The sequence below is a fragment of the Scardinius erythrophthalmus genome (genome assembly GCF_964197995.2).
Source record: "Scardinius erythrophthalmus genome assembly, chromosome: 4".
Lineage (NCBI taxonomy): Eukaryota > Metazoa > Chordata > Actinopteri > Cypriniformes > Leuciscidae > Scardinius > Scardinius erythrophthalmus.
Genome location: NC_138224.1, coordinates 16,037,359 through 16,055,596, shown reverse-complemented (window position 1 = coordinate 16,055,596; position 18,238 = coordinate 16,037,359). Strand labels below are relative to the sequence as shown.

At 38.8% G+C, this 18,238-nt stretch overlaps 1 protein-coding gene across 6 annotated transcripts in view; it reads right to left on the bottom strand.

Annotated features, from left to right (window-relative positions):
- Nucleotides 1–6,191: 6,191 nt before the first annotated feature.
- nav3 (neuron navigator 3) overlaps nt 6,192–18,238 on the bottom strand; it is a gene marked incomplete at its 5' end in the record, with an annotated part of 170,024 nt that continues 157,977 nt past the window's right edge. For all 6 annotated transcript variants that reach the window (XM_081362799.1, XM_081362802.1, XM_081362800.1 and 3 more), the window contains 11 exons: nt 6,192–9,268; nt 12,678–12,881; nt 12,968–13,086; nt 13,167–13,363; nt 13,564–13,635; nt 14,089–14,243; nt 14,891–15,126; nt 15,223–15,391; nt 15,468–15,563; nt 15,675–15,772; nt 17,103–17,289. In XM_081362799.1, coding sequence (XP_081218925.1) covers nt 9,149–9,268; nt 12,678–12,881; nt 12,968–13,086; nt 13,167–13,363; nt 13,564–13,635; nt 14,089–14,243; nt 14,891–15,126; nt 15,223–15,391; nt 15,468–15,563; nt 15,675–15,772; nt 17,103–17,289 — 1,653 coding nt within the window. In that variant the 3' untranslated portion in view covers nt 6,192–9,148. The remainder of the gene's footprint in view (nt 9,269–12,677; nt 12,882–12,967; nt 13,087–13,166; nt 13,364–13,563; nt 13,636–14,088; nt 14,244–14,890; nt 15,127–15,222; nt 15,392–15,467; nt 15,564–15,674; nt 15,773–17,102; nt 17,290–18,238) is intronic.

The window sequence follows — 18,238 nt, the reverse complement described above, 5'->3', positions numbered from 1 at the left end:
GAATTTTTATGTTTCTTGAGGAGCAAATTATTTCTGAAGGATCATGTGACATTGAAGACTGCAATGGCTGTTGAAAATTCATTTCATAACATAAAAATTCACTTATACATTACATATAAAATGATAAAAAAAACTGTAAAACTATAAAATAAACCTCTTAGTGCCCTCACTTATGTAAGTAGAGACTACTCATTTTAAATAGCCTTTTCACAAAAGCAAGCCACAAAAATCTATTTCTATTGAAACACTGTATTCAAAAAGCAGGATTCTCAGACACCTACTACCTGATAAAAGCTTGACTGATGGGAAGCTGATATAATTAATGTGGGTGTTTTAGAGAAACTCACTGAAATGGCTGACACCCTGTAATTTCCACCGACCGCTCAAGCTATAATTTACCTCATTATACCACACAAAGGCACTTTCTATTATTTCTGAAAAGTTGTTATTTTATTTTTTTATTTGTCGTTTTCATGAAAGCACTGCATGTTGTTGTTCATTTTAGATGATCTCATGGGTCTTTGTACATTATAATTATGAGCAACTGACCTCCCCGTCCCACAGCCCACTGGAAATGAGGGATTTAAAATGTTCTTGAATTATTTAGCATTTGATTAGCTCAACACACAGGAAAGTCGTGATCGTGAACTTTTTTATTATTATTATTTCATTTTTTTGCATGGAGTTCGACTCTTGAGACTCAAAACTTTATGTGCAAGTAGTTTATAAAAGAGCTTGTCTAGTTCGATCAGAGATGATCACTGGAAGCACTATGAAGTGCTATGAATGAAGAAAAACAGGCCTATGTATTTTTAAGCAAACCTTACTATGTCCTGTTGTTCAGAAATAACAGAACATTTTATTTAAATTATGTAATGGATTAAAAATACACTTTGTAATAAAGTTTCTCAGCTGTGTCCCTAGTTTTGTCTTCGTATTAAAAGGTCTCTTCCTATATTTGAATATTTTATTGTCCAAAATCCAATCATTTTAAATAACTGTGCTTTCACAACCTTATGTAAACTCCTATTCCAATTTACAGGGTGGTTTGTAGGTTAATTATTATATAACTTTATAAACTTTACTTAGAATTTTTTTTTTACTTATAAAGTTTATAAATTACTTAAACTTGATACCAGGAAATTGCCTTACTGAAAACAGGTGTTTTGCTGATGGAATTACTTTTTATTCAAACATCAATTTTGTTTTTCAGCATTTTCAACATTTCAACATTCAACATTTTCTGTGTAATCTATTTGAAGCAAGCAGGTAAGATGTTCTAACTAATCAAATCATCTTATGCCATCAACATGGAGAGAGTTTTAATCTACTGGAAATTCCTCATCCGCCGGAGGGCATGAATCTACTGACGTCTTTTGTGAACCAGAGAGAATGATTCACTGTGAGGTCGTCTCTTTTCCCAGCACTCCGAGACACAATGTTCCAGCCTCATTTCAATTACACTGCCAACTCATGCAGATCAATAATCAGCTATTATGAAATTAGACACTGATAAGCCATTTATTTATCTGACAAGTGAAAGCCCAGAGAGACTGAAGCTCAGAGTGATGCTGGGAAAAGATCGGAGAGCATCAATCAGCACTACACAGTTACACACTTACGTTTTCCATGACTTTTTCCATCAGTGTACTGTCCTGAAATGGAATCAAGCGGGGTCTTGCCTCCTTAATAAGACATTTTATCTACTAGCCTGTTTGTATTAATGTCAGGAGAAGAGTACATTCAGGACATTTACTCATGCAAAAGAAGTTAAACTCATACTTATGCAAGTAGTTAACCCTAAAGCAGGGGTTCTCAACTTTGGCCCTCGAGGTCCATTTAGGTCCAACCTTGATCAAACTTACATAGCTTTCTTGTAATCTTGAAGACCTTGATTAGCTTGCACATGTGCGTCCGAAATCACATACTGTCTCAGTATAACCACATTTGAATTTGAACTTACTTTGCAATAAAAAAAGTATCTTCTATGAATATAGGTAGAATTAATTAAATTAGGACGTACTACTGTACGTCTGCCATGTTGTAACTTTCATGTGACCTACTAGCATCAGTTGCAGTTGCTTCACTGCCATTAAAAAATCCTCTCCCATGGCCTCATGGGATATTAAAGTGTCCATCTGACCGAAATCACTCTTCTGAGTTGGCACTTATTTTGAATAAGTACTTGGGCTACTTCACGATCGCTAAAAAAGTAAGCTCTATATAGTATGAATGTAATCTGGACGTACAACATTTGCCATGTTGCGTCGCGTTGCTGCCATTCACAAATACTCTCCCGAGGCCTTATGGGATAGTAAAGTGTCCATCATATGCACACTTCAGGATCTCGCTGGGAAGTAGTGGGTCATCCGGGTACTTTTTTGCCTACTCTTTTATGAGTACAGTGAATTCAGACATACTTCTTTTGTCACTGTTTTTCACCTAGGGAAGTATGCGATTTCAGATGCAGCCAGAATCTCAGCATAAGTAGTAGGTCATCCGGAAACTTTTCACACTACTCTACTGTGGTGTATGTTTTTCGCATACTATAGTAGGGAAGTATTCAGTTTCAGACGCAGTGCAAGATTTCCTCACTGCAGTCTGTAGCACAATGATATACTGGATTAAACCCAATGCATAGAGATTTATTTTGTCCTAGACCAAGGGGGTTAAAGGGGTTAGTATTTGTTGAAGCAGTGAGTAGGCAATCAGGACTGTGATTAACTTAGTAATGAAATATTTAGAATCGGCTGCGGGGTGGAGTTTGGGGAATAAATCATATATCCAGTATATTGTGTTTATTCCAGTATGAGCAGCGTCCTAAACTCTGCAGGAAAAAGACCTTGAGAGCCAGAGTTGAGAACCCCTGCTTTCTACACTGAACAAAATTATAAACACAACACTTTTGTTTTTGCCCCCATTTTCATGAGCTGAACTCAAAGATCTTATACCTTTTCTATGTACACAAAAGGCCTATTTCTCTCAATATTGTTCACAAATCTGTCTAAATCTGTGTTAATGAGCACTTCTCATTTGCCGAGATAATCCATCCACCTCACAGGTGTGGCATATCAAGATGCTGATTAGACAGCATGATTATTGCACAGGTGTGCCTTAGGCTGGCCACAATAAAAGGCCACTTTAAAATGGGGGGTGGGGTGGGGAACTGGTTCTGAAAACCAGTCAGTATCTGGTGTGACCACCATTTGCCTCACGCAGTGCAACACATCTCCTTCGCATGGAGTTGATCAGGTTGTTGATTGTGGCCTGTGGAATGTTGGTCCGCTCCTCTTCAATGGCTGTGCAAAGTTGCTGGATATTGGCAGGACCTGGAACACGCTGTCATATACACTCACCTAAAGGACTATTAGGAACACCAAACTAATACTGTGTTTGACCCCCTTTCGCCTTCAGAACTGCCTTAATTCTACATGGCATTGATTCAACAAGGTGCTGAAAGCATTCTTTAAAAATGTTGGCCCATATTGTTAGGATAGCATCTTGCAGTTGATGGAGATTTGTGGGATGCACATCCAGGGCACGAAGCTCCCGTTCCACCACATCCCAAAGATGCTCTATTGGGTTGAGATCTGGTGACTGTGGGGGCCATTTTAGTACAGTGAACTCATTGTCATGTTCAAGAAACCAATTTGAAATGATTCAAGCTTTCTGACATGGTGCATTATCCTGCTGGAAGTAGCCATCAGAGGATGGGTACATGGTGGCCATATAGGGATGGACATGGTCAGAAACAATGCTCAGGTAGGCCGTGGCATTTAAACGATGCCCAATTGGCACTAAGGGGCCTAAAGTGTGCCAAGAAAACATCCCCCACACCATTAGACCACCACCACCAGCCTGCACAGTGGTAACAAGGCATGATGGATCCATGTTCTCATTCTGTTTACGCCAAATTCTGACTCTACCATCTGAATGTCTCAACAGAAATCGAGACTCATCAGACCAGGCAACATTTTTCCAGTCTTCAACTTTCCAATTTTGGTGAGCTCGTGCAAATTGTAGCCTCTTTTTCCTGTTTGTAGTGGAGATGAGTGGTACTCGGTGGAGTCTTCTGCTGTTGTAGCCCATCCGCCTCAAGGTTGTGCGTGGTGTGGCTTCACAAATGCTTTGCTGCATACCTCGGTTGTAACAAGTGGTTATTTCAGTCAAAGTTGCTCTTTTATCAGCTTGAATCAGTCGGCCCATTCTCCTCTGACCTCTAGCATCAACAAGGCATTTTCGCCCACAGGACTGCCGCATACTGGATGAGTATGCTGGCCATGCAAGAACGGTGATGTTTTCAGCTTCCAGGAATTGTGTACAGATCCTTGCAACATGGGGCTGTGCATTATCATGCTGCAACATGAGGTAATGGTCGTGGATGAATAGCACAACAATGGGCCTCAGAATTTCGTCACAGTACTTCTGTGCATTCAAAATGCAATCAATAAAATGCACCTGTGTTCGTTGTCCATTACATACGCCTGCCCATACCATAACCCCACCGCCACCATGGGCCACTCGATCCACAACGTTGACATGAGCAAACCGCTCACACACACAACACCATACATGCTATCTGCCAGTGAAAACCAGGATTCATCCGTGAAGAGAACACCTCTCCAAAGTGCGAGACGCCATCGAATGTGAGCATTTGCCCACTCAAGTCCGTTACGACGATGAAATGCAGTCAGGTCGAGACCCCGATGAGGACGACGAGCATGCAGATTAGCTTCCCTGAGACGGTTTCTGACAGTTTGTGCAGAAATTCTTTGGTTATGCAAACCGAATGTAGCAGCAGCTGTCCGGGTGGCTGGTCTCAGACGATCTTGGAGGTAAAGATGCTGGATGTGGAGGTCCTGGGCTGGTGTGGTTACACGTGGTCTGCGGTTGTGTGGCTGGTTGGATGTACTGCCAAATTCTCTAAAACGCCTTTGGAGATGGCTTATGGTAGAGAAATGAACATTAAATTCATGGGCAACAGCTCTGGTGGACGTTTCTGCGGTCAGCAAGCCAATTGCACGCTCCCTCAAAACTTGCGACATCTGTGTTATTGTGCTGTGTGATAAAACTGCACATTTTAGAGTGGCCTTTTATTGTGGCCAGCCTAAGGCACACCTGTGCAATAATCATGTCTAATCAGCATCTTGATATGCCACACCTGTGAGGTGGATGGATTATCTCAGCAAAGCAGAAGTGCTCACTAACACAGATTTAGACAGATTTGTGAACAATATTTGAGAGAAATAGGCCTTTTGTGTACATAGAAAAAGTCTTAGATCTTTGAGTTCAGCTTATGAAAAATGGGGGCAAAAAATAAAAGTGTCGCGTTTATAATTTTGTTCAGTGTATATCATATTTGATACATGAATTTCTAAGGCCTCTAAATTCATTAACACCAACATGGTCAAAACTGAAAAACCTGTTGCACACAATCTCCGACTTGTCTTCTGTTGTCTGATTGATAGTTCATACTTTTTAGAAAAAGGCCTTTTTAATATAATTCTGTAAACATCACCCTTCAGCTTGTGGTAGATGTGTGTTTTTGCGGTGAAATCTTTAATTAATTTTATAGCAGGCATTTTAAAATAACTCAAAATAATTTGGCGAAGTGATACATGATAATGCAGAACGGGAACTACTTTATTGCCATGTGATAATAAAAAAAAATTAGCATATGGCATTGTCAACCAATCAGATTTAAGCTTTTAACAAGCAGTATAAAATGTAATATAATTTATTTAGCATTTTTTTTTGTATTCAGCTAGAAGCAAAATTTTGTAGCCTATATACTGTATATTTTAAAAATGTATTTCAAATTAAAACCATTGTAGCCCAGTTTTGCTGCCAAAAGAAACAAACCCCTAACTAATAGTGTATTTTTTTTTATGCAAGAAAAGGTAAATCAGGTAAATATTGCTTACTTAATGTGTGCAGTAGAGTTATTACAAATCTGACACTGATCACAAGTATGAAGATGTATTGAAAAGTACTGTGGACTGCTATTGCTTCCAGAACCACAAGAGGGCACAACGAGGTTCATGAGTCAATCATTTATTGATCAAACTGAACTGAATTTCAAATTGTACTTTGCAACAGACAAAATATATGACTTATACATATAAGACAAAACATAATTATAAAATAATTTATTTGATAAATGTATAAATAATGAATCGACACTCAATGGTCAGGTGACACCAAATACCATTTATTAGGGCTTTACAAAGACTACAAAATCCCCCAGATGAATTAAATTTGTGGTCTCTTTCTATTTACATGATATGTTACTTACAAATGTACAAAATATAAAACATCTACCAACAAATGTTCCACCTGAAAAGAAACATTTTCAAAGTAGTTCAATGTTATGCGCTCACCGAGAGATGTGTTTGCCATAACACGAAGAAAATTAAAAGAATATTTCCGATGTACCATGGACAATCACTATTTGTGTTTGAGGTTAGGGAGCATTAGGCAGTTTGAAACCTTTACTGCACTTCTTATAAATGTTTCTGTTGAGTACTTTTACACTGAACAATGGTTGACAAGCAAAGCATCAGGCACAGAGTCACAGAGTTTGGAGGTTACATACATATCGTAGCACCACTGTAGTGCTGAGGAATAAAAAAAAAAGACGTTTCCTGAATCAACAAAAAGGTAGATTGGAAAGAATCAAAGGTTAAAGCCTGGCAGTGAGAATGAGTTACTTAGTTTGAGTCAGAAGGTGAAGCTGGATGTGGTAAAGGCCTGATCAAATAAGACGTAAAGCTTTTCAATGGTTCACCTATAGCACCTCGTATGAAACACCTTGTACCTCCTGACCATGTACATCAAGCTAACAGATTCAGTTACTGTAAACATGTGCAAACTCTGGAAAGTGAAAAGTCTTTCACAGTAACATTTCTGGGAAGTCGTGAGTGATTTATTCAGACACTTTAGTCACACTTTTATGTAAGTTTATGTTTATGTCATTGCATTAGACTTGCATCTTCATAATAAATTATGCTAGATCTTCAACTTCACTTTTCTGAGCCATTTTTTGCATTGATTTTTTTTTTTTACATACATCTTTTTTTTATGGAGTTACACAGAGTAACCACAGGTGTAGTTCGACAACTGGAACGTATCCTGATATTTTTTGGGCAACACTTTATTTTATAGTGTCCTTGTAACACGTCACATGTGCTTACTATAGTAATAACAGTAAATTATGCATAATTACAAGCGACAAGCCCTAACTCTACAGTAAGTACATGTTGTCAATTAATATTACTCAGTTCTTAACTGTATTATTACACTGTAACAAGGACACCTTAAAAAAAAAACGTTATTTCCAAAATATATGCACGTTGTGTGATTTTGTTATCTAGTGCAATGACATTCATGCATTTTTAAAAGTCCACTGAATTCAAAATGAAGCGTTTTGTGGCTTTTGTCTATGTCTGCTAGTTTTGAGGTCATTTATATGCTCTTTATAAGAACTTTATGCAGATATACACATTTAGAATTTACAGTATTTCTCTTTTAAACATATTGCAATCATAATGGACTATAAATATGAATGGCTTATCCTGCATTTAAGGGCATATAAACATTTCTGTCCAATCAAATGCTCTTTAGAATGAAAACATCAGCTATTTTCGGCAGTCAGATTCTGCAATAACTCTTGGTTGTCAGAAACATTCATGGGGTCTTTAAGCGTGGCTTACGTCCAAAGGGGCCAGTGTATCTGAAAGCTGCAAGACAGGAACTGTAACAGTGTGATGCAAGTTAGAAACGGTTGATGCATTGCAAAGATAAAACAGGGAATCGCTTTGGATGATTTTGCGCCCTTGAACAGTAAACTGACACTAAAGTTTTCTGAAATTGAAAAACACTTCACCTCTCACTGTACAGTTTAGAGTTCTGTATAATAACCAGTTATTACAAGACATATAAGGTTTGGACAGGTTGCTGGTTTGCTTTTTTTTTTCTTTTTCTCAGTAAATCACGAGAGCGTAATGCTAGACAAGAAGAGCAGAAACGCAATACCGAGCGGGCAGAGTGCATCTTTAAGAGGCTGTGCAAGACTTGGATGTATTTACAATCACCTTTTCGACTGTGCAAAACCCACATAGCAAACCAAAGTAAAGGATGAATGAACCTCGACTACACGAACACTGGCGCACGGGAGCGAAAAAACGTTTCCGGCGTGCACGTACACACATATAGCAAAGAAAAAACAGCATGCTAGCGAAGCGACGCGTCGGATTTGTGCTCTCGATTCAAGTGATCCCAGCTCAACTGGGATTACATAAAGATCTTTTTTACTTTTATACATTTGGACCGTTTTATAATGGCATGTTTTGCACTAAAACACTAATTGTAACAAAAATAAAATATGTGGACGTGGCATTTTTAGGAAAATGGTTGATCGGTTCTGTCCTAAGCCATCGTTTCTGCGAAAAAGGACAGCGGCACCACATTTAAATGTCTTCAGAGCTCAGCACATTTAAGGCAGCGAGAAAGCACCATTTTCTGCTCATTTTCACAAAGCTGGTACACTCTCCTACAAGCAGTTGCCTCGTACCTGCGGTGAGGAGAAAACAACTACGCGCACGGCCGTGGACTCGAACGAAAGAGGTCTGTGGTGCAGGAGTGCTGCAGGTCACTATACGCTTGGCAGTGAAACGAGTGGTGGACTTTTGCGAATGATTTCACAGTAGCGGTAATGACACGTTGCACGTTTTGTGCTTGTTGGCTAGAGGCGTTTCATGAATGGTGCCGGCGAGATGAGTGTAAACCACATGTTGGCTCTGGCACCACAGCAGCACCAGTTTGTTGACTGAGGTCAGAATTCAGAATGTTGCCCTTTAGGTTTTTAAACCTCAGTGAATTTCAACTAAACACTTGCCTCTGTAAACATGTTTAACTTACGAATCGCCTCCAACAAATTCAAATTCCAGTTGTTTTTTTTAATAATTAAGTAAGCACACACACTTTTCCCCAGTGTCGTGTGTGCCACCAGCACCTTTTCATTCGCTGCATACTGGACACTCCACCGGAGGCGTCGGGCGTTTCATAAGCCTGTCTCATTAGCACAAGTCCTGTGGGCCCTTTGCTTTTTAAACCAATCAGAAGACTTCCTCTTCCAATGGGGCGGGGCTTAGAGGGCAGACTCCAATGAGGAGTCCAGCAGGTCGTCGTGGTGACTGGCGCTGTCGCTGTCACAGCTCTGGGCACTGGAGTAGTTTGCAGCTTCCTGTAGCCTCATCAGCATATTCATCTAATGGACAGAGAAGGACAAACACATACGTTTGCGATGCGGAAGATGTTACTCAATATCGCTGTGCAACAGTCAGTGCCAGGGTTACACATTACAAGTAACAAATTGATGTAAATAAGTTACTTTTCAAGAGTAACAAGTTCATAATTAGTTTATTTTTCACCATTATCCAAGTATACTTCCGTATTTATTTACTCACAAATACAATTTAAATGTATTCATGTTCTAGATCACTAGATCGTTGTAAACAATGTAATTAAACAATGTTGCAAACTATAAAAAAATATAGCCAAGAATAGTTTTACTGTTCTGAAAGAAACGGTGTCAGGCAGTGACTAACAGTTTCGCAAAAGTTGCTGAGACGTTAAGGTGTGTCACATTCGCAAAATTTCGCAGACAAAAAGCTCCATTGTTTATTGCCAATAGTAAAGCGATAAATGAAGTTCAGCTCAAACAGAAGCCACTTTCAAACCAAGCAGCGTTCTGTTAGTCATCATGGCGAATTTGCCTGATCAACTTGAACGGGTTGCGAAATCTGTGAGGGAAATGTTTGCCCTCATGCAATGGAATCTGGATAGTATGGAAGCTTGTTTCCGCCAAAAAAAAAAAAAAAAAAAAAGATAATTGCGACTTTATTTCTCAGAATTGCGAGATATAAAGTCAGAATTGCGTGAAATAAAGTCAGAATTCTGAGATATAAAGTCAGAATTGCGTGAAATAAAGTCGCAATTGTGTATTTTAAAGTCAGAATGGCAAGATATAAAGTCAGAATTGCGTGAAATAAAGTCACAATTGCGTGTTATAAAGTCAGAATTTTTTTCTCGCAATTGCGACTATATCACGCAATTCTGACTTTATATCTCAGAATTCTGATTTATATCACGCAATTGGGAGATATAAAGTCAGAATTGCATGATATAAAGTCGCAATTGCGTGTTATAAAGTCAGAATTGTGAGATATAAACTATTCTAAGGTAAAAAAAAAAAAGTCCGTCTTTTTTTTTTCCTTAGAATTGGACTTTATATCTCACAATTCTGAGAAAAGATGTCAGAATTGCGAGATATAAACTCGCAATTATGTGTTATAAAGTCAGAATTGTGTGATATAAAGTCAGAATTCTGAGATATAAAGTCAGAATTGCGTGATATAAAGTCGCAATTGCGAGAAAAAAAGTCAGAATTCTGACTTTATAAGACGCAATTGCGACTTTATATCTAGCAATTCTGACTTTATATCTCAGAATTCTGACTTTATTTCACGCAATTCTGACTTTATATCTCGCAATTCTGAGAAATAAAGTCAGAATTGCGAGATGTTAACTCGCAATTGTGAGATAAAAAGTCGCAATTATCTTTTAAAATGTTTTATTCAGTGGCGGAAACAAGCTTCCATAGGATAGCGACTGGATTTCGCTCGCGAAAATTCCCCGAACAATAGTAAATATGACGCCACCTTTCCACACAAAAGTAACACTGAATGTTTTTGAAATAAGTCCTTTTGATTAGGGCACTAGTTTACCATGTTACTTTGAAATGTAACATTCCCCAACACTGGTCTGTGCTGAACAAACAAACAAACAAACACACTACTACAGTTGTAATGAACTCACACAACCACACTGGTGATGTTCAAAAACACAGCCACAAAGCACGAAACTAATGGTGTTTACACAACATTCATTTGACATCAATGACCACTGTAACACTAGTTGAACAGACAGATACTGGAACAAACACAGATAGAAGGAAACATTTGTACCTTATCATTCACAAAGACACAATAGAGAGAAACACTACAAGATTTAAAACCCTTAAATCTATAAACACAAGCGTTATCAGACTGAACTAGATCAAACTAATCACTGATATTTAAACAAACAACAGCAGTTCTGTCACCTTATAATCTCTGAACGTCTGTTCTCAGAAAAAAAAAAAAAAAAGAAATGAGAGGAGACAGCAAGATGAGACAGTGCAATAATTGTGCATTTGTTTAACTTTTGACCTCAGGGAACTACAGTCATTATTATAATATTATGACAATGAAATTAGCACAATTAAATGTGTGTAAAATGGCTTTTTGAGTTTGGGCCTTATTTATGAAATACGAACAGAACACATTTCTGTGTATAAGTGTATCTAAAGATACATCTCAGCTGAACTGAATGCAAGAAGTTACATACAAATGGTTTTATGTATTATTTTGTTCTGCCCATGTGTCCTGATTCATGAATACAGTAGGTCACATTGCATGTACTAAGTGCTGCCACCTAGAGGACATTTATTTAGTATTGCTCATTCAGACTCTTACATTACAGTTATGTCCACAGGAGGGTGGGAGAGGGCTGTTTTGTTTTAATTCTCTCTCTTTTTGTCACACACGTCTGGTTTACTATCTTTGTGGGGACTCTTCATAGACGTAATGTTTTTTATACTGTACAAACTGTATATTCTGTCCCCTTACACTAACCCTACCCCTAAACCTACACATCACACAAAACTTTCTGCATTTTTACATTTTCAAAAAAACTTATTCTGTATGATTTATAAGCTTGTTTCCTCATGGGGACCAAAAAAAATAAAAATTCCCCACAAGGACAAGGGTTTTGGATATTGCCATCTTTGTCCCCACAAAGTAGGTTACACCCCCCCCCCCACCAAAGCCTCCCCAAACCCTCCATCCCCCCCCCCCCCCATTTTGGAAATATATGGAAACATTTTGGAAATATATGTGAGCATTTGATCTAGATAGCACTGTAAACTTTATCATTTCTATGCAGAATTTTTCAGTTCTTCTTTTTGAATGTGTAGACATATGGATACATGTCAGCTATCCTTACAAATACATATAAATGGTAACCTGAAAAATCGGCATTCATTTCCCCCTACTCAAATATTGCCCAAGTTTCACCTTGCTGCTCTTGGGCAGTTCCTAGTCTAGAAAAAGAGCTAGTTATTTTGCATGACTAGTGATTTAGTACTGTAGTTCTTATTATCTTATAACTTACAGTATACAATACCATTCAAAAGTTTGGAGTATGTTTAAAAAAAAAAACTTTTATTCAGCAAGGATGTATTAAATTGATCAAAAGTGACAGTAAAGACATTTATAACCTGTAAAAAGATTTACATTTCAAATAAATGCTGTTCTTATGAACTTTCTATTATCAAAGAATTCTGGGGGGAAAAAAGTATCATAGTTTCCACAAAAAAAATATTAAAATAAGTTCTGAAGGATCATGTGACACTGCAGACTTTGAGTAATGGCTGCTGAAAATGTAGCTTTGCCATCACAGGAATGAATTATTAAATTAAGTTAGAATAGTAATATTACTGTATGTTTAATCCGACCCCAAACTTTTGAACGGTAGCGCATATCTAAATGAATTGTGTTTTATGAAGCTGTCTTTACCAGTGGGTCTCCCTCTGTGTCACTCTGAGATACTTGTTTGGAGGCGGCTCCGTCTTTAGAGGAAGTGTAGCCATCATAGCCCACGTCCTCGGGCCGCAGCTGCAGCAGAGACTGGCCTTCATGCTGCAGGGAGGCTGAGCTCCAAGGGTAGGTGTCAATCACCCATTTGGAAGGGTCCTCCCATGCCGCCCTCTTACCATACAGCTGGAGTGATAAACAAAAAAAATGGTTTTAGGTATAAATTGTGAGAAATACCCATAATACATGAGTGTGTGTGGTTAAATGTGTACCTGCAGTCCTTCTCGTACTGCTTCCAGTAGATATGGCACTAGAGAATAGTTCCACAGGTCAGTAAACCACACACGTGAGCCGTCCGCATCCATTGGACAGGACAGGAACAGTCGAGGACCTGGAAGCAATGTGATTTAACATCTCTGGGCAAACAACCAAATCAAATATGTTAATTGGCTTGTGTGTTGTGTTTATTACCGATAGTGACGTCTGAGGAGCTGTGAGCCTCTAAGAAGGAATTGAGGTGTTGCCAGGTTTTGGGGATCCAGTCGATGATTTTGATGAGGTCGTTGCTGCGCATGTTCTTATCAATCTCAGTTTCAATCAATTTTCTTTTCAGGAATCGGCCCAGGAAGCCCTTCACCGGCTCAGTGTGGTTGGCACACAGCACCCACCTGAGGGGTTGATGGTCGGATATTACACTGAGAACATGACTGGAAAGATTTGTGTACTGTATGTGTGTGTATGTGTGCAAGTGACAAATGTAAAATATGATCACTTATGGCCCCCATGTGGAGAAAAGCTAGAATAACAATCAGCAGATGCTGTGTGTCTTGTTCAAAACCATCTGCTACATTGACATTGAAAACAGTACCTGAAGTTGTGATGCAACTCCAAGTTTGGAGATGAGGACACACCCTGGTTCATAGTTCCTATGACATACGGGCTGTGGAAGGGACAGATGCACATAATTAGATGCAATTCATCTGCTCAGTTTCAGATACACAAGGAAAATCCACTATAATGGTATAAAATAAACAGTTCCAGTAAGAAATGCTGATTGGTCAATACAGCTAAAATACATATAGGAAACAGTATTTACAGTAATATTGTGAAATATTGTGATCCTTCTTATTATCAATGCTGACAACAGTTGAAATCAGATTCTTTGTTGAACAAAAAGTTAAAAGGAACAGCATTTTTTCAAAACAGAAATATTTTGTAATATTATAAATGTCTTTACTTTAATTTTTGATCAATTTAATGTGTCCTTGTTGAACAAAAGTATTATTTTCTTTAAAATATATATATTTACAATATTGATGATCTCTTGTATTTTATTGCTTAAAAGCTAAATAAATATATTTAAAAAGTTTGGGGTTACAATAGGAATCATCACCATTTGTGGTATTTGCAGTTGAGGAATCCATTGAAGATGTCACTGAGGGAGCCAATATGATGGAGGTTATCCAGAATAACTACAGTGGGGAGCTCGATCTCACACTCCTCTGTGTTGCACTGCTCGGCCAGGCTAGAGAGGTACTGCCGAAGATCCTGGTTTGAGCAAACACAAAGCTTTGTCATTACTTTAAAAGGTAACAATCAGTAAGTCATTCACAGGTTGATTTCCCCAAAATGAGCAAGTCTGTGGCGCTTTCGAAACATTGCTTTTTTTTATTTTGAGCATATTGGCAACTATAGGCGAATGGCGTGAGTTTAGTGTGGGATTATATGTTGGTTTCCGGAAAGCCTTTTATAAACAATTATTTTAGCAATTTTTCACTACATCACACTTCTTCCGGATCTTGTGAACCTAAATGCGTACGATGCCAAATACGCATAAAAGCTTCTCCTGAGAGACGGAGCAATTACCATTTTACCATTATGGTAAGGGGCATGACATTTTACGTAACACGCTCTAAGCGGTTCGCCAATCACAACATGCTGGGCCAGCTGACCAATCAGAGCATATTTTCTATTTCAGAAGGAGGGGCTTCTTGAAACAGGAACTAAACGGGCATTTGAGTCACACTGGGAAGAGAGGGGCTGTAGTAATGTAAAACATGTGAAAAATAATTCGTTTTTTGAACAATCAAGCATGAAAACCTATTCTAGTTTACCCCCAAAACAAAATCAAGACTTTGTATAGGGCATAATAGGAACCATTTAAAATGAATGCCTCCCAGAATGGAAATACATACCTTGCTGGATTTCTGGTCCACGTTGAAGCTCGCCAAATTAGTGTCGGTTACCTCTCGACCAGTCTTGGAGAGGATGAAGTAAGCCAGTTTAGTGGCTAGGTAAGATTTACCAGTTCCACTCGGACCGGACAAAATTATTCTACGGTGCTCCATCAGCAGGTTCAAATAGCGTTGAATGATGGGTTTAGGGATCAATGTATCAAACACCAAGTCATCAATACTACCCTCCTTCACACCTAGAGTACATAAACAGAAAGACATTTGACTTCAAATATTTGCTGCACATTTGACCTCTTTTGAGGACCCAACAAGAACCTTTTGAGGTTCCTCACCTTTGAGGGTAACTGTGATGACGTTGTTGTCGCCCACCAGATATCCACAGGGCAACAGTTCAGGCACCTCAGAAGCATGAGATCGGACCACATCCCCCATCCTGTAGCACACTATACTATCCGAATTCAGGCCCAGACTGGTCAACGGGTCCACACGGAACACGTACTCCTTAATGCAAGAAAATGAATCTGTTAGATGTGAAATATTGGAACTGAAATATATTTGCAAAAGGCTAAACTGGCACCTTAAACAAGCGTCGTATTACACCATCCAACACGTCCCACTTGGTCTTTCCACTGACGCCAATGGAGCCAATCAGATACACCTTCTTCTGCATAGCCTTAGATGACGAGAGGATATGAAATGATGCTCGTAAGGGTATTGTTTATTAGTAGTTTCATTTCAAAACAGCTTCTGAAATTAAAACAGGATAGTTAAAATCACTCTATACCTTGGTCTTGTTGAAGTCGCTCTTGATCATGACCACTATACGGACGCTCCTGCCCTCTTTGCGTAGGTTGCCCTCATAGCCGTCATCCAGCAGAATATCTGTGCACACAAACACAAACTTCAAACTCACTGCATGACAAAAATATCAAAGCCTGAACAACTCAAAAGACTTATCGCCAAATGAGTCATTGAATCTGGGGGAGAAGAACCTTTTCAGCACTGACAAATTCGGCAAGCGGAGACACTAAAGTGTAGTTTTGACTGTAGTTAAATGCCGACCGCTTTAAGCTTTGTTGTCTGTGGGGCTGAGCTGTTTGGTTTTAACAGGGATTTAAATAAAGGAAGAGGGCTGTTAGTGGAGGAGTGCGGCTTTGATGGGCCTTGTACGCGGAGCTTGGTGAATGGGCAGAAGGGGGGAGCTTTGTATTCATCCTGCACGAGGTTCTGCAGAGGAGTGATAACGTTCCTTCCACCACACGTCCACCCACGCTCTAGTGCTCCTACACACATCTCTCCATCAATTAAACAGCCCAAAGTCCTGAGAGAGAAGGAAGTCGCTACTTTTAATTAGCCGGAGAGCAAGCGAGTCCATGCCATCCCACCTCAAAACGTGGCCACAGGCACACTGTTCAAATCCTCCCTTACAGAAAAGAGGCCATTTCACTCTTCGCTGCGTTCTTTCTCTTCCCGCACAGCTGTGAAATAGTCTTTCCCATGCCAGAGTTTTCATTAACGCCACACCAGAATCATCAATAACACAGACATATGCAAATCTACACTGCAGTCCATGAGCTGATCACACTGGTGGAAAACGAAATCATCCGATTGAAAAATAACTATCCGGACACTGTCGGGGAGATGATTAGATGTATCAAGTTTGCTTGCAACGGTTTTAATTGTGACCTCAAATCCCAAATAGCACCAAGTCTCACAGGGAAACACCGATTTAACACAGTCTATCCATGTATTATCAAAACATTGAGCCATAAAAATAATCAATTCCAGGATAAAGAAAAGTTTGGATATTTTGGATGTCTTTGACAGGTTGTGTTGAGTTTGACAACTCTAAGACAACAGTCCACACCACAACTATAACGATAACAAAACAGAGGAACAATATTGTAGGATTTTCTTTTCAGTTAATGAGCTATAAAAACGAACCTGAGTATATGTACACTACAGTATATGTTGTTATATTGGACTGAGTTGAGAACAGCAATCAAACAAATTTATGTAATACATAAATGTCATCATATTGCCATGCTAGCTACTTTTATAACATATTAACATCTGAAGACAATCCAAATACTTTTCACAATGCCCAAAACAAGGTAAAAATGGCTAAAGCGTCATTTTGATGGGTCATACTGGAAATAAACATTGTTAGACCCAAATAACTCCACATTCAAATTATGAAGCATAGCCTGACCTGACATAATGGTGTCTGTGATGTTGAGGTTGTTCAGCGACAGCCCCAGAGATTGGCGTGAGGACGAGGAGGACGTGCTGGAGGTTTCTGAAGGTGGACGGGCTGTTTTAGCAGGTGTGGCCGCAGGTGTGGTGTTGCCACTGGACTTGAGTCTGTCATTCTCCGCCTTCAGCAGCTCAATCTCATTCTGCACATAAATAACAGGTCATTTTAAAACTACAATGATAGCTACAATAAAACTACATTTCTCTAACTGGACATATATACAGTATGCAGTCAACACATACTATTATGTGACTAGGGGGAAAAAAGGAACTTTCCCACACACTTCAAAAATGAAATACGCTTTTGTGACATACTAAGAAGATTAGGACTCGCTCTTTGTTTTCTGAGTTTCTAAACTGTTTCTAAGGCTTTTAATGACTGTGAGAAGTTAGTTTAAAGATTTTGTTAATCTTTAGATTAGACTTGTGTGCCATGCTCAGCAAACCAGTGCTATAAGGAAAAGCTCAGACAGATTCTTCAAGAGTATGAACAACACAGTCTGGTTGTTTTATCTGGGAATTAGAGCATTTTGGCCCTTTTATCAACAGTTACTTTGATCTTAGTCATTCAATCACCTTGTTTCAGACTTTAAATGATTCAGTCCAAATGTTTTATGCAGCATAAGTGTTTGCTGGCAAAGAGTTCCTTAAACAAATTAACTTTGTGGGATTCTTATGCCATGAGTGTTCTGTGTGGGTCCTAATAGAGTACTTTGATGTAATATATATATTTATTTTATTTATACAATATTGTTCAAAAGTTTAGGGTGCACAGCACAACTGTTTTCAACATTGATAGTTAAAGGGTTAGTTCACCCAAAAATGAAAATTCTGTCAGTAATTACTCACCCTCATGTTGTTCCAACCCCGTAAGACTTTCGTTCATCTTCGGAACACAAATTAAGATATTTTTGATGAAATCTGAGTGCTGGACAGTGCAGTGGTGACGTGCAGCACAGACGCGCTACGCTTAAAGGCACAATATGTAACTTTTTTGCTTTAAAATTAGCAAAAATAACTATATCTATGTTATATATTTTTTTAGTTGTGTACTTACATTATCCCGACTGTTTCCAACAACTTTCAAACCAG